Source organism: Lutjanus erythropterus, chromosome 10 (assembly GCF_056507025.1).
Source record: "Lutjanus erythropterus isolate fLutEry1 chromosome 10, fLutEry1.hap2, whole genome shotgun sequence".
Lineage (NCBI taxonomy): Eukaryota > Metazoa > Chordata > Actinopteri > Lutjaniformes > Lutjanidae > Lutjanus > Lutjanus erythropterus.
The window spans coordinates 22,816,393-22,840,427 of NC_139326.1; the positions used below are offsets into that span (position 1 = coordinate 22,816,393).

General features: G+C 38.4%; 2 protein-coding genes across 2 annotated transcripts in view; one reads left to right on the forward strand and one right to left on the reverse strand.

The window, feature by feature from the left end:
* Window positions 1-3,700, reverse strand: part of ipo11 (importin 11) — a 154,182-nt gene extending 150,482 nt beyond the window's left edge. The window contains exon 1 of the mRNA XM_084728700.1: window positions 3,564-3,700. The gene's annotated coding sequence lies outside the window, so the exon portion shown is untranslated. The remainder of the gene's footprint in view (window positions 1-3,563) is intronic.
* Window positions 3,701-6,548: 2,848 nt separating this feature from the next.
* Window positions 6,549-22,078, forward strand: hsd17b3 (hydroxysteroid (17-beta) dehydrogenase 3). The gene is made up of 12 exons (XM_084729102.1): window positions 6,549-6,773; window positions 13,415-13,461; window positions 13,764-13,839; window positions 13,975-14,082; window positions 14,215-14,282; window positions 14,728-14,772; window positions 15,025-15,059; window positions 15,184-15,265; window positions 15,349-15,414; window positions 15,506-15,655; window positions 15,754-15,855; window positions 21,986-22,078. Exons 1-12 carry the CDS (start codon window positions 6,623-6,625, stop codon window positions 22,076-22,078), a joined length of 1,023 nt encoding a protein of 340 aa, XP_084585228.1. The 5' UTR covers window positions 6,549-6,622.
* The last annotated feature ends 1,957 nt before the right edge of the window (window positions 22,079-24,035 follow it).

The window sequence follows — 24,035 nt, forward strand, 5'->3', positions numbered from 1 at the left end:
AATCATTAATTCAGTGACAAATCTATAAGGAAAGGATTTGTTTGTTCTAAGTATTTGATCGTACCTGCAAACATAACAGAACACAGACTTGTACTTCGGTAGGATGAGGTGCCCTTGTTATGGGGTCATTTTGTTTATGCAATTATCACATCCTGGTTGAGATGCCAGCATATGCTTTCTGGAGTGTATTACCTTAATAGAAGCCAAGATACTGTGGTATGTAAATACCTACTCCAGGTTTTGAAGTCTGTTTTTAAGATGTGTGTAGATGCATCATCAAGTTACACAGCAGTTAGTCACTGAAACAAAAATAACATATGATGCAATCATGATCTGCATGTAACTCTCATCTTGCATTACTGATGATCAGATGGATAAATCCAGTAGAGAGAGGTATAACCGCAGCAGAGTCCAGACAGCCTGAGACCAAACTGTGTTTATCCTCAACTGCTGGGGAAACTCGTCTGGTGCAGAAATGACAGAGAGAGGCTAGATGTGAAGCAGCTGAAGACTGATGCTTGCAATGGTGCAAACAATCAGAAAGCTGTGTCCCATGTAAATGTCATACCCCAAATATGATCAAAATCGGATAATACTGAAAACCAAGACCCTACAAATAAACATTCTCAGTAATAACTGTCAACTATGCCTCAGCGTGAGCAATGGTAATATTTTTACATTGTGATATTATCATCTATAACTGGCTACATGGGGCCTGTGTTCTTCTATACATGAAATAGCTGGTAAAATAAAGCAATAAAGCATATTGCAATTATTTTGACAGACACTGCAGCTGGAATATCGTTAATGAGGAGGACAGATCTTTTTTTCGTCAACAATTTCACTGTATGAATCTGGACTGGGTGTGTGCGACCTTCTGAATGTGTAGAAGAACAGAGATTATTAACTGGCATTAGATCCTGACTGCTCCTGATGACATGTTGGGAGATTTACATAATCGATTAAGTTATCCTGCTGTACCTCATGCATAAATGCACAAACAGTATCTCTTTTAATGCAGAGATGCTTCACCCTCTATCCCACTCACAACCCATCCACTGCTAATCAAAATGTTAATTTCTATGACTCAGTCTACCCAATTCACAGATCAACAGCAGTGCCCACATTTTTAACTTAAGTCCACGCATCATTTATAGCTAGGATACTAGCATCACGCATCGGTCCAACACTCTCCTCACATACTCATTCTCATAAAACTACTCCGATACCCCATGCCTGATACTACAACATGAAAAGTAGCCACTAGACAACATGGTGCAGAGTTCAAGGCATTGGCTGATGCCTACCCTCCTTTCTTGGTCATGTCGTCATTATCAGCGAGGGACATCATCCATTAATGACTGCAGGAACTTCTGTCCATACAATTCCGTGTAAGTCCATGCAAAACTGAAACAACCTCACCGAGTGCACCTGTGGACTGCAGCCAGCTGCTGTCCAATAAGTCCCAGTGGGCTTAAACTAGTTGAATGCCTCGACTAATTAATGCGAAGACGAAGACAAAATACCAGTCTGTAACCCTCTTTCCTTGGTAATAAGAAGGCAACAACGTCTCTTTGTGTATTCTTCTTTATGCTCCTATTAATCATCACTAAAACAGCCTGACAGCACAGTACATCCAACTTCACTCTTTGAGGTTCACAGAAGGGTAAACAAAACTGTTGCACACATGGCACCACACTCATACCTGATGAAAATAAAACGTGTTTTTAAAGTTACTGTAAGAACTTTAATGGTATTATTAAGTACTCATATCTGTACTCAGTATTGGCAAGTATCCAAATGTAAGTACTTGTACTTGGTCTGAAAAAAAGTGGTATCTGTGCATCCCTACTTATAGCCATATTTGCAACAACAACATAATCACCATCAACAACAACAACATCTATACTAGAGATGAAACGGTATGAAAATTTAATATCATGATTAGAGTGACCACAATGGTCATGGTTATCAGTATTGCAGTTTGTTAAAATCTACTGAAAACATTCACAAAGTACTGACAGAGACACTGAAATCACGTCACAAAGTTTTATATTTAAATCCCCACAACAATCTGAAATAGCATAATGTCCATTGCAACGTAAATGTTTTCAATGATGCAAAACAAACCCATGTTGCATACTGCACCTGCATGTGGGCAATTGTTGCTAACTTTGGTTAGTGGTCGACAGTATTTACTGTGTTTTTTTCTAAGCAAAGTAATCAAACACATATACTACATTGATTTGAAGTTGAAATGATAATACTAACTGTCAAGAATCTTGTCAGTTTACCTACTGTTGTTTCATTCCTAATCTATACACAGTTGAAATGTGGTCAATAGTAGTTCTTCTCTAGCAGCCCACTAGATCTGCAACATCACATCATCTTATACTGCAGACCTTTAAACATGTCATTTCAGGAGAAGCACATGTGTTTATAATAACATTACAGATGGCCCCAGTTCTAGTCAAGTGTCCCAGTAAGCCATGACAGGGTGACCATGAACCAGCATGCACAATATCAGGACCTTGAAAACAAAGCATCCAGATGGAATCCAGCTACTTTTTCTATTGTGAAAAATTATGAAAATGTGAAAAAGTCTTTTATATAGAGTGTACTGTCTAATAAAAGCCCAACATGTCACACCTGTGCACCTGTAATTCCCCTAACAGACTTAGGTATGGTCAGGAATGAACCACGTCTGCAAAAAAAAAAAAAAAAAAAAAACACAAGAAGCTTTTTTGACGATTTGCAGAGCAAATATGCAGATTTCATAACAGGTTACACCTGTTACTCTTGTGAGGACGAACCTCTCAAGTCACCACTGTATACAGGGGGTCTTATCCAGCCAGAGCTAACGGGCTGCTGTTTTGCATATGCAATGGCCTCTTCTGCTAACGTTAGCTAACTTGTCAAATGCTGGGTGAGTGAACATTTGATCTAGCGGCAATATGACTTTACCTTCTAACCTTAATAAACACTGACACCGTCAGGTCTAATAACTGAAACGTTATGGACAATGCGGCTACGATTAATTTGACTGAATCCAGGTTATATCCTCTGCCTGGCCCTGTGATAGTATACAGCTGTGTGCGTGCACGGGCCTCTGTCACTGCATAGAAACGTTCTTATGATCAACATTTCAACATCATGACACAATCACATTTGGTAAGAAACGTGGCTGTGGGGTGGGATAGTTTATCTTTGAAGCGCTGAGAGAACCAAAACAAGCTCAATGGTAAGGGGTCGGAGGGAAGTAGCAACGTTGCTCCATCATATTTACATTATTTTGATTAAAAACTGACTTTCGTCGTCCAGGACAGATCGCTTTAGTGGCTCTCTCTGTGTGTCATGTGTAATGAACATCAGACATCCGCCCATTCACTAATGAAACATGCGACAAATCGTGCACTGCTACCCCAAACAGCAAAGCTAACTTTGGGTTAGCCAGCAAGCTAAACTTATACAATACGAAACCAGGGGCCGACAATGTCCCTCGTGCTAAATAACGTTTTTCCTCAAGCAAACGTCTCAACGGAGAAACATAAAACCAGACTCACCTACAAGACTGACGGTAGAAAAACAGAATCTATGGTTCTAACAGTGGAGCTGAAGCTCTGCCAGTGGTAATGTTGTAATGGGAGATGGAAACACACGCTTGTAGGAATGGCGCGAGCTGCACAGCAGACGCGCGCTGATGACGTAGAGAGGTTTGGTATTCGTCATTCGTCATCATGAATGAATGGAGTCATCTGCTGTACTTTGTGCTGCAGATAAACATGTGCAGGTAGCATCACTACCACTCTTCATCAGTGCTTTTTTGGAAGTGACCATGGCAGAGAACAGAGGTTATCAGTTTCTCCTCAGCAAAGGATCCCTTACAAGAAAATATACTGAAGTCTCCCCTAATGTATGTCCCTTGGAATAATGAAGCCTTTTGTTTGCATTTTTACTTAGTTGTGTGAAAGAACACAAGAAAAATGTATTATGTATTAATATATTTGCAGCATGTTGCCACAGAATACCTTAGTATATAAAATAAAAATAAATGGAAATAATGAAAAATAGGAGCAATATAGGCCTAGTACACACATACATATATATACATACATATACATATATGAGGTATGTAACTTTGTCAAGCAACATCTCTGTAAATCTGAGATTCATCTAACTAAATGAATAAACATAACAAATAAAACTGTACATTACGGATTGATTCACAATTTTGGAGAGCTTATTTTTGCTCTTTGCATTCAAGTTGCCAAACCAAAGTGTTATGACAAATGAGAAAATGCTATCAACCAGGGTCCTGTATGCCCTTTCAAATATGTGTTGGCTAATGGAAACGTTCCTCAATGGCTGACTCATTCTCTTAAAAATTCTCTGTGTGTTCTCATTAAAGGTTAGGGTCTGATCAAAATGTTCTACCTTTTCTACAGGCTGATTATTGCGTATGACTGGACAGATGTTCCTAGTTCCACTTGGTTTAATTTGTAGCCTAAGTTATTTTGTTTTGGCTACATTCATTGGCTCTTTTCCCACAGTACAGTGATCTGAAGTAATGGTCCTCATGTGTGGCATTGTCTTTCAGGAGAAAACTAACAAGGGACATCTTATTTTGTCCAACTAACAGTCCACAACACAAGACTTTCTGTTTACAATCATATGAAACACAATCAGAAAATCAGAAAATCCTCACCAATTAAGAAGACACTAGACTGGACACAATTCTAGAAGACACAGAAACACAAACATCCAAATGAAGTAAGCTCTGGTTCAGACAGTTTTGCAGGATAGTTTACTAGATTCTAGTGAGGGATAGTTAAAGCTTAATCTGGCAATGAATCTTCAACAGCCATTTGCTGACTATGGCTCTTTTCCAGAAAATATGCATTCCTCTCCCCGGTTTACCACACATACTCTTATAACATCGTATCACACATTAATCTCATTGCCACACTGCCATACTGATTACAGAAAGCACAATGAAATATGGTGATAGCAAACAAGATGCCCTATATAAGCATGCCCACACCAACATGGCTTTTAACAACCCTCTCCATGACAGACATCAAAGTGAGTGGCCAGTAAGTTAAGTCTCAAATTTAAACTTTGGAATTATTTTGATGGTATATGTTTTTGTTTGTAGAAAAATTAGACAGCTCCAGTTAAAATCGCTTTGGCTTCATGTTAAATGTGTTTTTTTGTTTTTTTGTTTTTTTTGTTTTTTTTTTGCAGTTACCACCCATACAGTGGGACTGTGTCACTCAGGTAGGTATCTGAGAGAGCACAAATACAAAGGACAAATAGTTAGTGTATTTGCACAGAACCCAAGAAGCCTACAAGTACAGCAGGCAGAAAATTATCTGAAACAGAACTCGGGGACAGACAGGTAAAAGGCAGGAGATCAGCTTAGAAAATATGGCAAATTATCATCATAAACTGCTTTTAATTAATTAAAAGAAGCCAAAAGCGCAAGCAGGTGACAGTGTCAGGTGATATTGTGTTTGCATGTGTGTGTGCATATATGAGACAGCCCGCTGTTACAGTTAAATTATTTGGAGTTGGATTTCATCATGGGTTCATATTTCTGTGGGCTCTTGACAACCTGTGGCTGAGTCAGCCTGGGGGTAGCTCCACAGCTAACTGAACTAATTAGCTAATATTAGCTACAGTTAAGCAAATAGCAGTTACCCTACTTTAGCGACAAGGAAACTATTTAACTGATCCATCAGGTGTCTGTAAATCACCATGGTACTGACCGTCACTAAACATTTTAGCTTATGACATCTTTATGACAAGTTCAAATGGTGACACTTAAGTTAAGGTCAAAGAGATTATTGATGACAATCTTATCAAAAAAAAGATTCGCCAGTGTAATAAAAGTTATTGACATCTTTATGACAAGTACAAAATGTCCCACTTTACTTGAGGTCAAAGAAAAATATTCAAGATACACTTATAATGGTCTCATGACGGCCAGTGTCAAAATCAACCACATATGACACTTTAATGTAATGTTAAAATATATAACTGAACAGTTTTGATCATTTCAAGTTGTCATGACAAAGACATTGACAAGTTATGTTGTCTTGGTTAATGTCACGGTATAATAGCAAAGACATTAATGGCTTGATTAATGACAAGTCAAACAATGACAATGACAAACACTGTTGTCTTTGTTTTAAAAACAGTCTGTTCAGTCTGTTCATTACAGGTGTCGTAGCATGGTTACGACAGTGTCGTGACAGTTTTATGGACATCCCTTCAAATGAAGTCTTATACAAAAATCTTAAGTGGGAAATTAATTAGTTAGGAAATTATTCATGACAATGAATAAGCTTGTAATAAGTTTGTGTAATAATGTTTAATGACATTTTTATGACAAATCCAAAATGTGCTTGAGGTCAAGGAAAAATAGTCATGACACACTCTCTGTATTTGCAGAGTCTGTCTGAAATGGGAGTGTCCTCTAGAAGAGCCATTCCCACTTTTAAGTAAATCGCTGAACTAAAAACTTTCTGTCAGACCAGATACAAACCAACTTTCTATCAGACCAGACACAAACCCAGGGAGCCTTTTATAAAGCTGGATTTTATTGTTGTGCCAGTGAGGCATGGATTTAATGGAAGTGTTTTTCATTACTCTTGGTGCTGCAGTTGTAGTCTACTATGGAGTAAAAGTGCTGCTTTTCAGTAGGATGTTGTTTCCAAAACTGTGGTTTCCACTGTCAGAGTCCTTCTTCACCTCTATGGGAGAGTGGGCAGGTGAGCTGTGTGTGCATGTACTGTAATGTATGTCAGACCTACAGTAGGACATATTGTGGCTAATAAATGTCATGACTTTGATCAGTGGGACAAACAGCATCAAGGGGATTAAGATATCAGCCACAGCCATAATAAATGTTTTAATTTGTTTTGGTGATTGAACACTACATATGAGCATTTATATAAATAGTTATTACAGTGGTATGAGTGCATTCATGTGGTTGGAAGTACACGTGCCAGAATGTGCATAAGTATGCAAAAACAATGAAAACTTACAGTAACTTACTGACTGAGCTCACTGTTGCATGATGAAAAAGTGGCAGCAAAACCAGTGAAAAAGAAATGAAAGACTTGTTTAGTCTTTTCACTGTCACACAAGATTGCACATGTGGCACCAAAAAGGCAAGTTCTGACTTTTCCCTAGACGTCACATGTTCATACCATTCATGGAACAGCTGCTTACATCTGCAGAAAACAAGTGTCATCAGTGTCATGTATATATCTATGAAAAATAATGCAGCCCAAATGTTATAGTTTTTTACTTGAATATAATATATTGCTTTTGAGTTTGTGTGCAAAATATTTCACCAGTTTGGTTATAATTGAATAATAATTGTATGACAAGAGAGGCAAACTGGTTTACCAAAGAAGATATGCAATCTACTGGTCTCCCAGGACATTTTCTAGTGAAGTGCCCTCGGGGTAAGTTGATATTAAGTGATTAAAGATGATAAAGGTTCTATAACCTTGTGCAGACAGTCAAACTTGTAAGCATATGAACTTGAGGATGGTGTCAGTGCGTTTTAACCTAAATACAACTGGAAGCATGCAGACAGTCAGCTCAGACCTTCTCACACAGTAATTACCCCAAAACATTCCTGTACAGGTCCCAGAGCCTTCTCATCGACTTACAAGAAACCCTCTGGCATCGTCTGAAGAGGTTATTCAGTTTCCCACAGTGCTAAAAGAAGTCTCATAAAAAAAGCACAGCATCCTGGGCTGATCTGTCCTTTCTTTCCAAACGCCACTTTCATTCCATTACATCAGAATGAAAAATTCTCATCAGAACACTATGTTCTGGGCTGGATGAGCCTGGTCCTCCTCTGCCCCGACAAGCTGGAACCACATTTGCATTTGCAGAGGTGGTGTCTTCTTCAGAGTCTTTTCAGGTTCAGGTGTAGTTCGTGCCACATGGATCATGGTTGAATAGTATGTGTATGTATCATAATAATTTTTAAATTATATATAGATTCAAGATGTTTATTGACACACCAGTTATGCAAGTATAATCAAGTGAAAACTTTGGCCTGGATAACAAAAAACTGCATATCAAAAATAACAGTAAATAGGTAATAAAAATACAAGTAAGGTAAGTAGTAAAAGTAAAGAACAATAATAATAAAGATAAAAATATATATGTACAGTAATATAATAAAATGTCTGTTCATAAAATAAAACATGCAATACAACAATAAAATTCTGAGTACAAAGACATATATACATATACACCAAAATATATAACAGTTGGCCAAGCATAACCTTACTTAACTAGGCATTAAAGACCTAAAATTAACTAAAACAATCTAAAACTAGTTTAAAGATCATTAAACTAACCCTTTGAAAAAGCAAACAAATTAATCTAGAAGGTACAGAGATCCAAGCACAACAAGTGCAAGTCAATTTGGACTCGTCCATCCAGAGTAACTTCTTCCAGTCATCAACAATCCAGTGTTTGTGTTCCCTGGCATTTCTGAATGTTTACAGGCCTCGGTAATGGTTTCTTAGCAGCTAGTCTTCCCTTTAAGCCTTGTTCCTTCAGTTGTCTGCTTATGGTCATTCTGGAGACTTTCAAAGTGGTTTTCCTTCTGTCTCTAGTATTTAAAATCTTGAGGTGTCTGGCATCTGCTTCAGTTAACTTTCGTTTCCTGCCTCTTCCTTGGTGCATTTTGTAGGTACTGGTCTCTGCAATTGACTCCAAAGCATACTTGACCACACTGTGAGAACACTTTATGTCTTTCCCTATTTGTCTCAGAGACCATCTAGCATCTCAAAGTGCTTTAATACAGACTCTTTAATTTTCAGTGAGCTCTCAATGTTTTAGCATTTTGATCAGGAATGGGGAATTTCAAACTGAATTCACCTTTTTATACCTGAACCGGCTCACTGGGCTTCAAACATCTCTCTATGAATCAGCATCCAGCAATTATGGGTACAAAGAAAACAGTGTTCATTGTGCCAAGAAACTTTCTTCCCTCACTGCTCTCAGGAGGGTAGAGCACAGTAGAGCAGTCTGTTACTTCACTGGCAATCATGGTGTACTGAAACAAAAAGAGTATGGTGTGGAGAAAACATTGGTACCAAAATAAAGACAATTTCTGTGACATAAAATGAAACTCTATGCATCTTATATTAGCAAAGGGAATGAGGTTTTAATTTTACTTAACAATATCCTACTGGTGCTGGAACACGTCATTCCAGCTCTCGGAACTCATTTGCATAACAAACACTGCCAGACACGTGTCTGAGACTGGTCTGAATACAGATTATTGTTGCCTTCGTGTTTATTTCATTCACTCAGTTTGTCGCTGACCAATCCCAATATTGTATAACCCAAAACTATATCAGTATTTAAGAATGTATTTCCTGCAATTTCATACTTTGTGTGAAACTATGTCTGCAGGAGCATTTGACCAGTAATCAGTGTTTTTAGAACTCAAGGGTGTAGAATTGGGTATGGACGGGTAAAGGGACACATCAATGGTTTGGCCCACTGCCTACCTATAGCCATGAATCTGTTTTTACTGTCAAAATATTTGACATGTGAATTAAGGGATGAGAGACAAATTGAGTGAGTTATTCAGAGCCATCAAGCCTAAAGTGAGAAATATTCACAAATCAATTATTTTGTAATTTATGCCCATGCACGCTGTACCTGGCAGAGCATGTCTCTCCATGTCTCCTTGCACTGTGTGCCACAGGCAAGAGACTGACAGCTCTGTGTCTTTCATTCTGATACTTGGCAACAAGAGGCAACAGAAAGGGAACAAGGTAGGGTGGTAGACAACATATTGTAGCTGCAGCAGACTTTGTAACCCGTTGCCACGAGCAAACCAACTCATGACAAAAAGACATGAAGCAATTGTTGGTTGTTCAAGACTTTCGCCTCACAGCAAGAAGGCTGAGACGTGTCCGTTCTGTGCAGAGTTTGCAGGTGTTCCTCATGCTTGTGTGGGTTTTCTCAAGGTGCTCTGGTTTCCCAACATGTATGATTGCTCAAGTCTTAGACTTAAAACTGGAGTGTCAAGACTTAGAACTGGAGTCGGTCCCTGGGCTGGGCTGTCGACTGTTCTTGTTACCAGGATGGGTTAAATGCAAAGAAGAAGATGACCTGACCTTTAATAATTGGACCCCAATAACATTTAATTGTGCTGTTAGTGGTTATGAAGAACAACAGTTGATTGTTGAGTCTAATGGTCGTCACATTTCCTGGATTTGTGGTTCGAAGATGATTGCTGAGTCTTATTCCCACATTGTCAAATACTGACATTTTGGGAATATAAACTCAATAATCAACCATCTTACCATCCTGCGACTGGCCAAAGTCTCCAGCCAAAGTCTTGATTTACTAAAGCCTGGAAACAGTGCCAAAAGGAGGAGCAGAAGTCTAGTTTTCTGTCAAACCACTTTAATTACATTATGCTTTTAATGCGTCTCAGTACTGGCAACAATATATATTGCCTTCACCTGCTTTAACTATGGAAGGGTAAAGTTCTACTTTTGCTACTGTTGTTGAGTCATGTTAGCATCTAAACTAACAAGAAAGTCAGAAGGTTTGCTGCATATTTGGCTTTAAAGATCCATCCATCTAAGTGGCTCAGCTGGTAGACCATGTGCCCCATGTACTGATGCTGTGCATCTTCTGCAGTAGCTGTACGTTCAGCTCCTGCCTGTGCTCCTTTGCAGCTGCATGTCATCCCATACTCTGTCTTCACCTTTCCTGTCCTCATATAAGATGTCCTGAAAGAAAAAAGTGCATAAAAGACCGAAAAAAAACATACATTTTTAATAGTTATCCAAGTGTGTGCAAATTGTCAAGATGTTCTGCTGCCGAGCCACATTTTCCAGCTCTTTCTGGGAAATACTGAGGTGTTGCTGAGTCATGTGGAGCATGCAAGCCCTTTGTTGGGTTATGGGTGTGCCATGGAGGCACCCTGATCAGATTTGATGCTCTGATCAAAATTAAGGGTAAGATATGATCTATGTGGAGCCAAAATTGATACGTCAGTCACCTAAGTGGAGATTTCAAACAAAATGGATACAGGATTCAAAGTTTCTACAATTCTTGGGTGAGCAAATTGATACTTATTTTGAGATTAACACATCCCAGGCTTCTGCCACAACTAGATGGGAAGCATTCAAGGTATTTATTAGAGGCCAAATCATAAGCTATACAAGCAGACGAAGTAGGGAAATGCAGGAATCTAAAATTAAAGTGCTTGAGGAAAAGAGATTTCAGGAAGGACAAAATGAACAAGTCTCTAAGCAATTACTGCTACTTAGAACTCGATACAAGAAATTAACATCTGATAAAGCCGCTGCAAATTGAATGAGGCTCAAACAAAATTATTACGATCAAGGAGAAAAACCTGGTAGGCTCCTTGCATGGTGCATGAAGCAACAGCAAATAGAGAGAACAATAACCAATATAGAGGACGCAAGTGGGAATGTTATAGTTGATCCGTTGGAAATTAATACAGCATTCAAAATTTCAATTTTCCCCAAATTTCTGAGCAAAGTAAAAAATCTTTGGATAAACAACTAAGTTTAGCTGAGATATCAGCTATCTCAATACATTTCAAAATATTCCATTGGCACCTCCTGAGGGAACATTTGAAAAAATTACATCACTTATTAGGAAATTTATATGGAAGAAGAAGTGTCCCGGGGTTCGTCTGTCTCTATTATGTCTCCCATTTGATACAGGGGGGTTGAAATGTCCAAATCTTTATTGGTATTATTTGGCAGCACAGTTGAGAACTATAATGTTCTATGTTTCTACTGGAGAGACACCAAAATAAATTGAATGCTTATGAGGACATCTGGAAACCATTTGGTGACTTTATTAAAAAAGGAGATATGGGAAAGCTTCTACCGGAGGGAAACCCAAAGTAGGACAATGAGTAATGACAGACCCTAATTGGGGCATATTTTGAAAAATTTGATGTGATGAGGTTTCCCTTGCCATATATGGTATATATTTACTTTTCAAGAGGTACCAGTGAATTATATTTTGTATCCACTGTGTCATATGCTTTGTATTGACGTATGCTCAAAACACAAAGAAGACATTAAGAGAAAACAAATGGGTGTGTGTGGGCTGGGGGATGGGATGATATTTGACTGTTTGCTAAGGTAAAACAGGTCTGCAGTGTAATATATTGCAGAAGAATACTGTTGTCTGTGCAAAGGAAAATTAATAAAGACATTTTTCAATTAAGGGGACATTACCTAGAAATACTTGAGCTCTTCCTCAAGTATCAGATAGTATTGGCAGCAAGTTGTCTCAGAATTCACACTCAGCTGTAAACTGCACCAGTGCTTGCAGGAGGCCACAGTTTAAAGGGATAGTTCAATTATTTGAAGTGGGGTTGTATAGTCAGTGCATTACCTACAGTAGATGGTGGTCGACACACCTCCAGTTTGGAGAAGATGAGGGGCATGAACAAGGAAGCTAAGAAATGAACTGTGGAAAGAGCAAAAGGTATTCTGTCCACTTTAAAAAGATCCACCTAAGAAAAGAAATGTCAGCTAAAGTTCATGCTATATTTAGAATATTTTTACTGCTTTATTTTGAAAGTACATAGCTTTTACCGACGGGAAACCACTGTCATATAAGTCGTATATTACTCTCTCCCAACCAACCAAATTGTTCAATTGTATCTTGCACAACACTGGGGGTTCCTGGTCTACCGTTTCCTCAATCTGTTAGTTTGTTTATGTTATTGTGTCACATCTGGCTGTTAACCCTGTCCATAGCACTTCATTGCTTAGCTCCAGTGCTGTTGTTACTCTCCGCTTCTCCAAATTGGGGGCAGGGAAATTAATCTAAATTGCTGCTTGTATTTGAGCAGTTATTAGTCTCACATTACTTGTTTGGCTCATTCCCAGACAAACAACAACGCGTGGCATCCGGTCCAAAGCCCTGTTGACCTTATTGAATTTAAATCTCAGTGCTGGGAAACAGGCCAAGTTAAATATCGATGTCAATCACTGTGTCTGAAAATGGTGAAGAAAAGAGCCTGTGATCTTTCTAATCTGGGTTAGGAGGAGATGGGAGAAAAGTTAGCACACAGAAACAAGCAGTTCCTGTTTGGTCTCAGCAAATTCTTTATCAGAACTGGGGAACACACTGTATTAGAACATTGTGTAGGAACAGGATGGGTTGGGTATAGTGTAAACAAATACAAACACAAACACAATCACAATCCTGGGAGTTTTCTGACAGAGACAGCAGAAGAGGGGAGGTGACCATAGCGCAGCTTTGATTCACAGCGCCCCCAGAGTTTAGAATGGAAACTGCAAGAGACGATGATGGCTGGTCTAAGTCATTGATAACACTAATCCATGCATTCCTGTTTCAGTGGTGACTGGTGCTTCAGAAGGCATAGGAAAAGCATATGCATTTATGGTATGTGATTGTTTAAATGTCACTTCTTGTGTTTGCATGTATAACAAGCATTTTTGTACCTGAAACTGAAACACAGGACCTAAAGTGTACATTTTAAAAGATCTGCTACACATTATACCGTGTTATTATAAGACTACCCCTATGCATTATTTATACTTGATTTATAATTAGGTCATTAAAAACTGTCCAGCTCATCGTGCAGCTTAAAATATTTACTTTTTATTTTACACATCTTGTCATTTTTGTCTATGCACATTTTTAATTTTTCCTATTGTCTTCCACTGCACTGTTGCTTCCCTCAGCTGGCTAAGAAAGGAATGAACGTGGTAATCATGAGCAGAACCAAAGAAACACTAGACAAGGTGGCCAAGGAAATAGGTAAAAACTTGTGTATTTACATATTTTGTTGAGTCTGCTTTTAAAACTTGGATTAAATATGTTCATTGTCGTTGTTAAGCGTGCATAATGTACATCTATAGTATATTGCTGACCTCACATTTTTATTCTTCATAGGTGACACCACAGGACAGAAGGTGAAAGTGATAGTAACAGACTTCATACAGGAAAATGTCTTCAGTGAAATTGAGGATGAGCTTCAGGACCTCAACATTGGCATTTTAGGTTGGATTTTTTTTTCTTTTCTTTTCCTTCCACAGACAATAAACACAAGAAAAACTTCACTGTCTAATATGTGGTCATACACCCCCCTCCGTTGCTCCTTTGAAACTGGATCTTCTGTTTTCTCTACCCCAGTCAACAATGTAGGCATACTGCCCAGCTACATCCCCAGCAAATTCCTCGAGTCTGCAGATCTGGACCAGGTCAGCGCCCTGTGGAATTTTCTTATCAAAAGACGGGTTATGTTTACATTCAGTGTTACTCACCAAAATGCATTACTGTCCTCATAAGACATGTGCAAAGACGATGTCAAGGCATTTTAAATCTAGCATGGCAGGACTGCGCATCACGTCATCCTCATGCATGCGCACAAGACAAAAGAAAAAACAAAGACAGAAACCCACTCATATAAAAACAGTTTCACAGCACTACTAGAGGTCAATAACTCCACAACTTTTAATCACTAAGATATTGTATACAGACTATTTCCATTTGCATTCTTCAGAGGGTCTCACAGACCAAACAAGCTTTTCACTTATTTTTTGAAGATGTTAAGGAGCCCCCTTCTTAACTGTATTCACCCCTTAACATTTCCTGTCCCTCAATAAAGATGGCTTATATGCGACCCATGTTTATTTATGCTTTCAGACAATAACAAAGGTGATAAACTGCAATGTGAAAACTATGGCCAAGGTAAGAGTTCATATTTGCTGTTTCTTTTTTCAAACAAATGAACGTCCATCACTTACTCACTTTAATAATAACATTTTGGTCCTCAGACTTTCATCAGGCTAAGTTCATATAGACAATGGCTCATAGGTTTGTCTGATAAAGGTCTGAGGGCTGAAACATTAATAAAGTGAGTGATGGGAAAAATATTTGTTTGCTTTCTAAACTTTGCCAACCCTTACATTTGTCTCATATCTGAACTTTTTTTTTCTCTAGATGTGCAAAATAGTCCTTCCAGGCATGCAGAACAGGTTTCCTACCCATATTTTCTTCATAGATGTAATGTGTGATACAATAAAATCATAACATGCTGATTAAGATTGAGTTTCTGGATACAAGTGTAAGACTACAATTGTTTTTCCCCTGTGTCTACAGGGGAAAAGGACTGATTTTGAATATTTCATCTGGAGTTGCCTGTGTTCCCTTCCCCCTGTACATTCTGTATGCTGCATCTAAGGTAAGTGCAGCATCACTGGTACATTTCTAATTTTCCTAAACAACATTGTATGATCACTCAAGTTCTAATTTGTTTTCCTATAGGTGTTTGTGGAAAGATTTTCTCAAGGTCTTCAAGCTGAATACAAAGATAAAGGAATTATCATACAGGTGCTCGTTTTTTTTGTTACTATTACCTTTTAAGTATCATATCTTGAAATTCTTGTCACAGTTTTCCTCTCTGTTCATCTTGTTTTCTCAGGCCGTGGCTCCATTTGGGGTCTCCACTCGAATGGCAGCTTATCAAAAGACCAATATGGTGACTCTGTCCCCAGAAGACTTTGTTAAATACTCCCTGCAGTACATCAGAGCTGGAGACAAAACACATGGCAGTATCTGTCACATAGTCCTGGTAAGACTCCCCGCTCAGTGTAATGATCAAATAATGCCAAACATGGCAAGAGACTGATTGTCCCTGTAATCACGTGTTTGTTTATTCATACTGCACAGAGCTTGTTGCTGCAGATGATTCCTGAGAAGATTCTCTATGCAGAGTCGAGCCTATGCAGCCTACAGGCCTATATCAAGAAGAGAGGAGCAAAGGGGAAAATGGTACGAAGAAGCAACCAGGAACAGTAATGTAAAGACATCTGGATTAAATGTTTTGAACTGGTGTTGACAAATGTATTATCATTAGTTATTGTACAGTGGTATTTTTCATTTGCATATTCTGTAACATTGTGGGTAATCCACTGTCAGGAAAGCATCTTAATTAATGCTTTTGTTCACTTTGGCTCTTAATGTTTACAGGGATTGATACGTCAGTTTTTTTGAAAGACGTTCAACTTCCCTGTGTTTATTCCTTTTTATATTTCTGCTTTATTTCAGATATACTGAGTTTACTCTTACGACAGAGAAACATATACTCAGTGTCCACTGTATTAGGTACATCTGTACATCTGTACAATCCAATACAAGCCAGTACAACTGTGCTGAAATAGGGTGTACTTTTATGGTGTCTGTAATGTTACGTTTACGTTTTGTTTGTTTGTTTGTTTGTTTGTTTGTTTTTTTACACTGGCACAATTAAAGGACCGGTGTATAGGATTTAGTGGCATCTAGCAGTGAGCGTGGAGACAGCAAACACCTTTTCTCACTCTCCCCTTCCATGCATCGACTTATGGTGGACACAAACCTCACAGTGTTGGGTTCATCCATTCTGCGCTACTGCAGGAAACAGGCAGTGCAACATGGTGACCTGTATAGAAGACGGCCCACACCCTCCTTAGATATGAACACATAAAACACAGTAATTGTTATTTTCAGTATTTATACCCCAATGAACATAAACTTATGAATATTATATTCATATTATATTCAATTTCTGCAATATTATGCCAACAAATTACCATAAATATTGCACACTGGACCTTTAAGAGTTAAATAAATTCAGTATTTTAGCAGTGACGTCATAGTCTTCAAGTACAAAACAACCCTATATATAATTGAAATGACACTTCTCTGACAGTGTCCACAAAATCTGAGCTTCGTCGCAGTAGAATTTGTGACAAAGTGGTTGTATTGAATTGCATTAGATCATTTTCAAAGTGGGAGTATGTTCTCCCCAGAGGCGCTCCAAACAGTTTCAGGGGTGGCTTAGTAAAGGGAAGTTTAAAAAAAATTACATTGTTATTACATTAGTTATTTATAGCCTAAATCTGTGTGATTTGATTAAATATATGGAGATACAGTATGGGGTTGGGGGTGGAAGGGTAAACGCCTTCATCAAGTAGTAATCAAATAACATCATAATATCATCACCCCAGACACATCCAGGAACTGAGCAAAATTTAGCAAGTAAACAAAGGGGGCTGTCTTTTTCCAAGCTCTGTCTGAAGAGAGGCCCACTATCTCTTTGACTTTGAAAAACCTGTGCATTAGACTGTACAGTTGTGCCTGATAAAGTGGCTGCTGGCAGTAATTGTATTGTTTTTTAGGGGCATGTGACGTATGTAATGTGCAAGTCTCCTTCAAATTTTGTTTGATCTTATTTACTGATATATATTTTTTTCAATCCAGTTTTCAATTTTATTGTGAGAGTTTAAAATTAGTACTCTGATTTTAATATTCATTTTAAAATATTAAAATGTGAATGTTAAGTAAATAGGAAAGAAGAGTTATAATGCACCTGCAGTAACTCATGAACCATTTGTCAATGATGATGAATCCTCATTTTATATTTTTCTTATTGATAAAACAGCTCACATCAAATTAAAGGTGTCATGGTTTTGGATTTCATTGGACACTTCGTGTTTTATTTTGTAGGCTTGGTTCTCCCTCGTGTGTCTTTGTTGTTTTCACTTCCTGTCTTTGTCTGTTTTCCCACCCTTTTGATTGTCATGTGTTTCACCTGTTTTCCCACCTGTGTCCAGCCCTTGTGTCTTCCCCCCAAGTTTTCTTCTGTGTTTTTCCCCCAGGACTGTTTTTTTTGAGTTTGCCTTTTGTGGTTTCTGTTCTGACTGGGCTTTGGATTTTACCTCCCTGCATCAGTGTAAGCCTTTGTTTCATTGTTTTACTTTATTAAACCTTTTTGAGCTGGAAGCCTTCCGTTGTCTGCATTTGGGTCCTCCTTTTGTTGAACTATTACAAAAGGTAGAATCAGTCGGATTTGTCATTTGCTGTTTGTAAACACACCAGAAAGAGAGTTGTTGAGTCTCATTACCAGAACATCAGATACAGTCATTCTGGGTTGGTAAAGTGTCCTGAGCACAGGATAATAATGAGAAAAGAAGATACAGGTGGAGAGCGGGATGTCTGTGGATGCATGTGTCGCCACACACTTCCGGTGGGTTATTGGTAATGATTAAGAGGGATTATTTTTGTATGAGTCTATGCATTGATTTTTAGGAAAATCTTGCATAGTTTGCTTTTAAGAATTAAAAGAATCAGCAACCCATACCTTTACAACCATAAACTCCCCAAACCACAGATGACGCTCCCGGGTCTGCACAGGTCTGTGAAAGCAACAAACTAGTTAATGTGTTAACGTTACATTTACATTAATATAATCAATAATTCTTTTATCATCCAAAGCTGAAATAAAAATTACATCCTGGGAGTCAAAAAATGTGACTAAGCATTGATACTACTGGCAGCTTTGTGTGTGTGTATGCAGATTTCCTTAGTCATAAATCTTGTAAAGGAATATGAGTGAGAATGAGTCTGCCGCCTTATCTGCTGAACTGAAGGAACCGTCCTGTTCTGTTATTCACCTACACACACACACATGCAAACACACCTGTAACTGTCATTAGCATCCTCCTTCCCCCTCTGAGATGGAGGAAACATTTGATCGGATGAGTACACCACCAGACGACTTCAGGTGTCAGTCACCAGTCTGATATGCACAAAACCAGTTGGGGGCGGAAGAGAACTGATGAGCTCCTGCGTGGTTCCTGAGAAATGAGAGTACACTGGAGACCCGTGTTTGATAGCCTGCTGCTTACAGGATGATGTACAGTGTTTAAAGCATGCACAAACATCCCCTCATCTGTGCACAGACATATGCAGAAGCAGACACACACAACTATTTGAATTAGTACGTGCTACCGAGACGTCTGACCTAAAAGAGTCACTAATCATGGGGTGACCGGGCTGTTTAGGCAGCCGTGATGAATGGTCCTCCCCATGAGAGATAGTGTAGGGAAAAGGAAAAGTGGCTTTCAAAAGACAGAGTAGGGAGGTCAGAGTGACCTAAATGATCCGTGTCTGGCCTGGCTATCTGTAAAAGGCAAAGAATAACTCATCTTCACATGAGAATAGACTTTATTTATCCCACATGAGCACACAAGCACTTTAATAACAATTAAAAAAATATATAAAACAACATTATAGACAAGAAATCAGATAAGAAACTGTTGAAAAATGAAAAAAAGACTAATCTACTGCTATATTGTAGGTTTAGCAACTTATTTTAAACATTATATTATTATAATAGGCCTATAATTTATGTTTTTTGTATTATTGAACTGCCAACTGATATATTTTACCTTCTTCTGGAATTTTAGTCTTTGGTATACTTAAAGATACTCTGATGTGTTAATGTCATTTTGTATATCAATTTAAAATATTTGACTGCACAGCATGACTTTGTACTGACTGTCCTGTCCTGCAGAAGAGGTTAATATAACCTTTCCTAATATTTATATGACCAAGTCGTGATTTCAACTCAGTTGTGTTTGAAGATTTACAGCAAGTGAGTGCCTGAAACATACTGGGAAAGACCAAGAGTCATTAAAACTTTAGTACTTAAACATTTTATAGTGCAGAGTGTGTTCACCTTCTGTTTTACTTTGGACACTGACATGACAATAACATAGTTGTTAGGTATGCCTTTATCATACCTGACATCAGCACTTATAGCGACAAAGGAGTGAGTAGGGAATCATTATACCATAATAATTCATTAAATAGTCTTTATGTCTTTTCCAAAGGGGACACACAACAAAGTCTGCATAAGGGTCAGTTAAGTTAAGTGATGCAGCTGCTTTTAATGCTGCTATCAGCAGTCATAAGTTATGACACTGCATCTGTGAATCAGAATTAGACCTAGAGGAACAGCCTGCAGACAGACAAAGACTCAATTTAATCTTTGGAAACATCAACATCTCATCAGCAAGGTTGTAAAATGAAGTGAAAAGGTTTTTTCAAATAAGCAAACTGGCAGTAAAGACACTTTCCAAGATGTTTTTTCTATTTCACTTTTTATTGTTTTTTCTAAGTGGTAACATCACACAGAACAAAAACCTTGTAAACAGAAAATAAGGCAAAAATGCCATTCAAACAAATAAAACAATATAAAAAGGAAGGAAAAACTAAAATCATAAAAATATTAACAGGGTAAGCATTGGCATCACCTATCATATAGCTCACTGCATAAATACTACACCTAGTAAGTTATCACATCCATATCAAAATGATAGAAACAGCCAGGGCAGGTATTACTGAACATATACCAGCTATACATATATCAAACGTCTTTATCTAATCATTTGTATGTTGTAATGTAAGTAACATACCAAGGAAAAAAATCATCAGTGCTTATCTCACTTTTATCACTCACATAAAGACACTTGTGTGATCTGACTCTCCTCCAGGGGGAGACCCTGGACTAAACTATTTGTGTATCACTGAACATAATGTCTGAGCTATCAATATCAAAAATTATTTCTGAGGCAAAAAGGCAGCAATCTGGTGTCCAGAAACGTTGTGTATAAAACGTAGGTTTGTTAGTCATGTCAATTCTTATTTATTTTAGGTATTGTGTATTCGTTCCTTTAAAGCACATCAACAGTGGCGTGTTTTCACTGTGTGTTGTAACATTCAATATAGCCACTAGAGGGCACAAAGTGTAAAGGATTAACACAACCATCTTAGTATGGATCTGCAGCAGGCAGAAAAACACACAACACACACATTTTCTCTCTTTCACTCACACACGCACACACTCCAATCACTTCAGTAGACTGTACATTGACTTACAGTAATTTCCTGGAGACTTGCTACTGCTTGTAAAGCAGATGGGGTATCTGTTGTTGCCAATCACATCACATTGAACATAATAAAACTATGCAAAATTACTCTTAAGAAATGTACTACTACATGTACTTTTTCAGGTGACTAAAGGTTGCTTTAAAAAGTCAGATTAATTTACAAAACATTTAGTCCAAAATTCAAAATATAGTCAAAAACCAGCGAAAATATCTTGTTGATTTATTTTGTAATATAATTAAGGGTAGAATATGCAAGACTTTGTAAACAAACAGTCTCATTCTGTAGATGTCAAATACAGATGTTCCTCGAAACTGCCAACCTGCCAGCTCAAAGTGTCAGTATTTGATGACCTGAGAATGAGACTCACTAATCAGCTATGCTTCTTTAAAGTCACTGATGCTCAGGTGTGTCCTGAACACAGCAAAACAATGAGGAAATAAGAAAATACAGGCAGAGGACAGGGTCTCTGCACATACAGATACCACTACACACCTCTAGTGAGTCATAACTGAAGATTGAAAGGGGTTATCTTTATTTGTTTGCTTGTTTATTTATTTATTTAGTTTAAAGTGATGTAATGACACGACTCTCCACCAGTGGGACTTTCCAGGTGTGTTGTCTGTAATGCTCCAACCGTTGCACCTCCTTCAAACTGCAGTCTGATCAGCGTGTGTGTTCGGTGTGTGTGTGTCACTCACGGCTGAAATCAAAAGTTGTTTACCCCGGTTGCTCGAGAGCAGGGACTTTCCTCACCTGAGGTTATCTGCAATTTAGCGGTGCACACATTTATAACACCTTTTAATTTAGCTGTTTCAAAGACTCTGTAACATCAAATGAGCTTCTCTCTCAGAATATTACTACTGTCGTAATAGCAGGTTATAGGTGGCCAAAGAAGAAAGACTCCTGTGCAGAGCATCAGTGTGAAAGAGCTTCTCTCCTGCACTCACAGAATAATGGTTTTACCATCAATGGGATCATATTTTAGCACAAATATTAAGTCAAACTGAGTTCAGCAGGTCTAACGCCTCTAGCAGATGAGAGATTCATTAAGAAAGGGGTCAAAGCAAAGTCATCGTTCTCATTTCACTGGGCGACCAAAGCTTTTGTGGGTGGTCAGCGCTCTGAGAGAACTCTCTACATGCAGATTGCGTGAGTGCATGTGTGTATGTGCGTGTGTGTGTGTGAGCAGGGGAAAGAAGAGGAAAGAGGTGTTGCCTTTGAGGATGCTCCCTGTGTGACTCCTCTCTTCTCCCTGGACACTGCTCGCGTGTTGTTTCAGTAAACCAAAGGGTCCAGAGATGATCCAAGACAAGCACACAGCCACCGCAGCCCACCCAGGAGCCAAGGTCAGGCCCACTAACCTTCAGACACACACATAATACACTAATCCTGCCACACCAATCACTTTCCTGGTTTACCCAGGACTTTTAATTTAACAGTGGAACTCATTCACCTTAATGCTTGAAAAAAAAATCCAATCTAACATTGTAATTGTTGAATAAAGATAGCCATTTTTCCTCCAAGACAATAACACTTAACTCCCAATAAAAATATTGCGAGTGAATTATTGGAAAGCAATAAAACCCCAATAGCCAAATACATCCACTATGCATTTTTGACTCTATATTTCCTTCAGTGGCTTTCTCTCTGAACATTTTCCATCTGCTGAATGCTTGTCAGTATGACACACCAGTATAAATATGAGAATATTTATACTAGCTGAAATATTTCTGTAACATAATTACCATCTTGTTTCTCAAACTTTGCTGCTGAGCACACGGGAGATTCATTCTTGCAGCGGAGTTTTAGGGGTAATTATTTCTCTCACAGGAGTAATAATACCTACCTCTACTCCTCTCCTGTTTGGGATGGAGGTCTTTGAAACTCAAGAAGATAATTCCAACCCTTCATCTTCTCCAAAAGAGCAGGCTGTCAGGGACGGGCTGCACTGTCAGCGAGGGAAAGCAAACAAAACGGGCGAACAGGGACAGAGGTAGAAAGGATGAGAGAGAACTGAAGCTACACTTAGAAATAAGGGTTCAAAAAGGGTTCTACCTGAAGGGCTGTGGTTCTACCCAGAACCATTTGCTTCTAAAGAGCCCTTTTTGAAAAAAGGGTTCTTTGTAAGACTAAGGATTCCAACCCTTTTTAGAAGAAAGAGTTCTTCAAGGATTATTGAAATCCTTGAAGAACTCTTTTGTCAGTGAGGTCCAGTAGACCATCCTTGGTGGGTTCTGGATAAAAATATGGGGAAAAAATGTGGGGTGGAGAAATGGGGTTCTCAATAAATCCCTTGGAATATAACAGGGATCTAAGTAGAACCCCCTGAGTGAGCTCTTGTAACACCTTATTTTAAATAAAGAGTTTGACAAAGTTTCTTTGTTTGACTAAGGGGTCCATTCAGAACCCTTTTTGGGAGAAAGAGTCCGTCAAAGAATTTTTGAAATCCTTGAAGAACTCTTGTCAAGGGTTCCTCAAGGGTTCTTTGTACCATAATATGAAAGGGTTGTGGGTAGAACCTCCTAAGTGGGTTCTCAATAAATCCCTTGTTCGACTAAGGGGTCCATTCAGAACCCTTTTTGGGATAAAGAGTCCGTCAAAGAATTTTTGAAATCCTTGAAGAACTCTTGTCAAAGGGTCGGCAAGGTTTGTTTGTACCATAATATAAAAGGGTACTCTGTAGAACCTCCTTGGTGGATTCTAGACAAAACCCTTGAAATGTAAAAGGGTTCTTGGTAGAACCCCCTGGATGACTTCTTAATAGCAAAGGGTTCCATTAAGAACCCTTTTCATTCAAATAAACCTTTTCAGAAGAAAAAAAATCTTCAAGGATTTCAACAATTCTTGAAGATTTTTTCATAAAGCATATGTCAAGAATTCTCTGTACCATAATGTAAAAGGGTTCTCCATAGAACCCCCCTAGGTGAGTTCTAGATGAAACCCTTGGAATAGAAAAGGATTATTGGTAAAATCCCTGGGATGGGCTCTTGTTAGCACCCTTAGAAAGTGGAAAGATTCTGGATTAAATCATTACAAGATAAAGAGGTTCTCTGTAGAACCTCTCATAGGGGGTTCTGGGTGAAACCTTTCACAGGTAGGTACAAGTATAACTCTTTGGGTTATCTTATGGTTGTATTTAGATTCAAGGTTAAACTCTCAAAGTGTTCCAAGCAGAACTTTTATAAATGTTTCTACCAGGGAACAAAAAGGATTCATCTATGGCTTCAAGGTGTAGATTT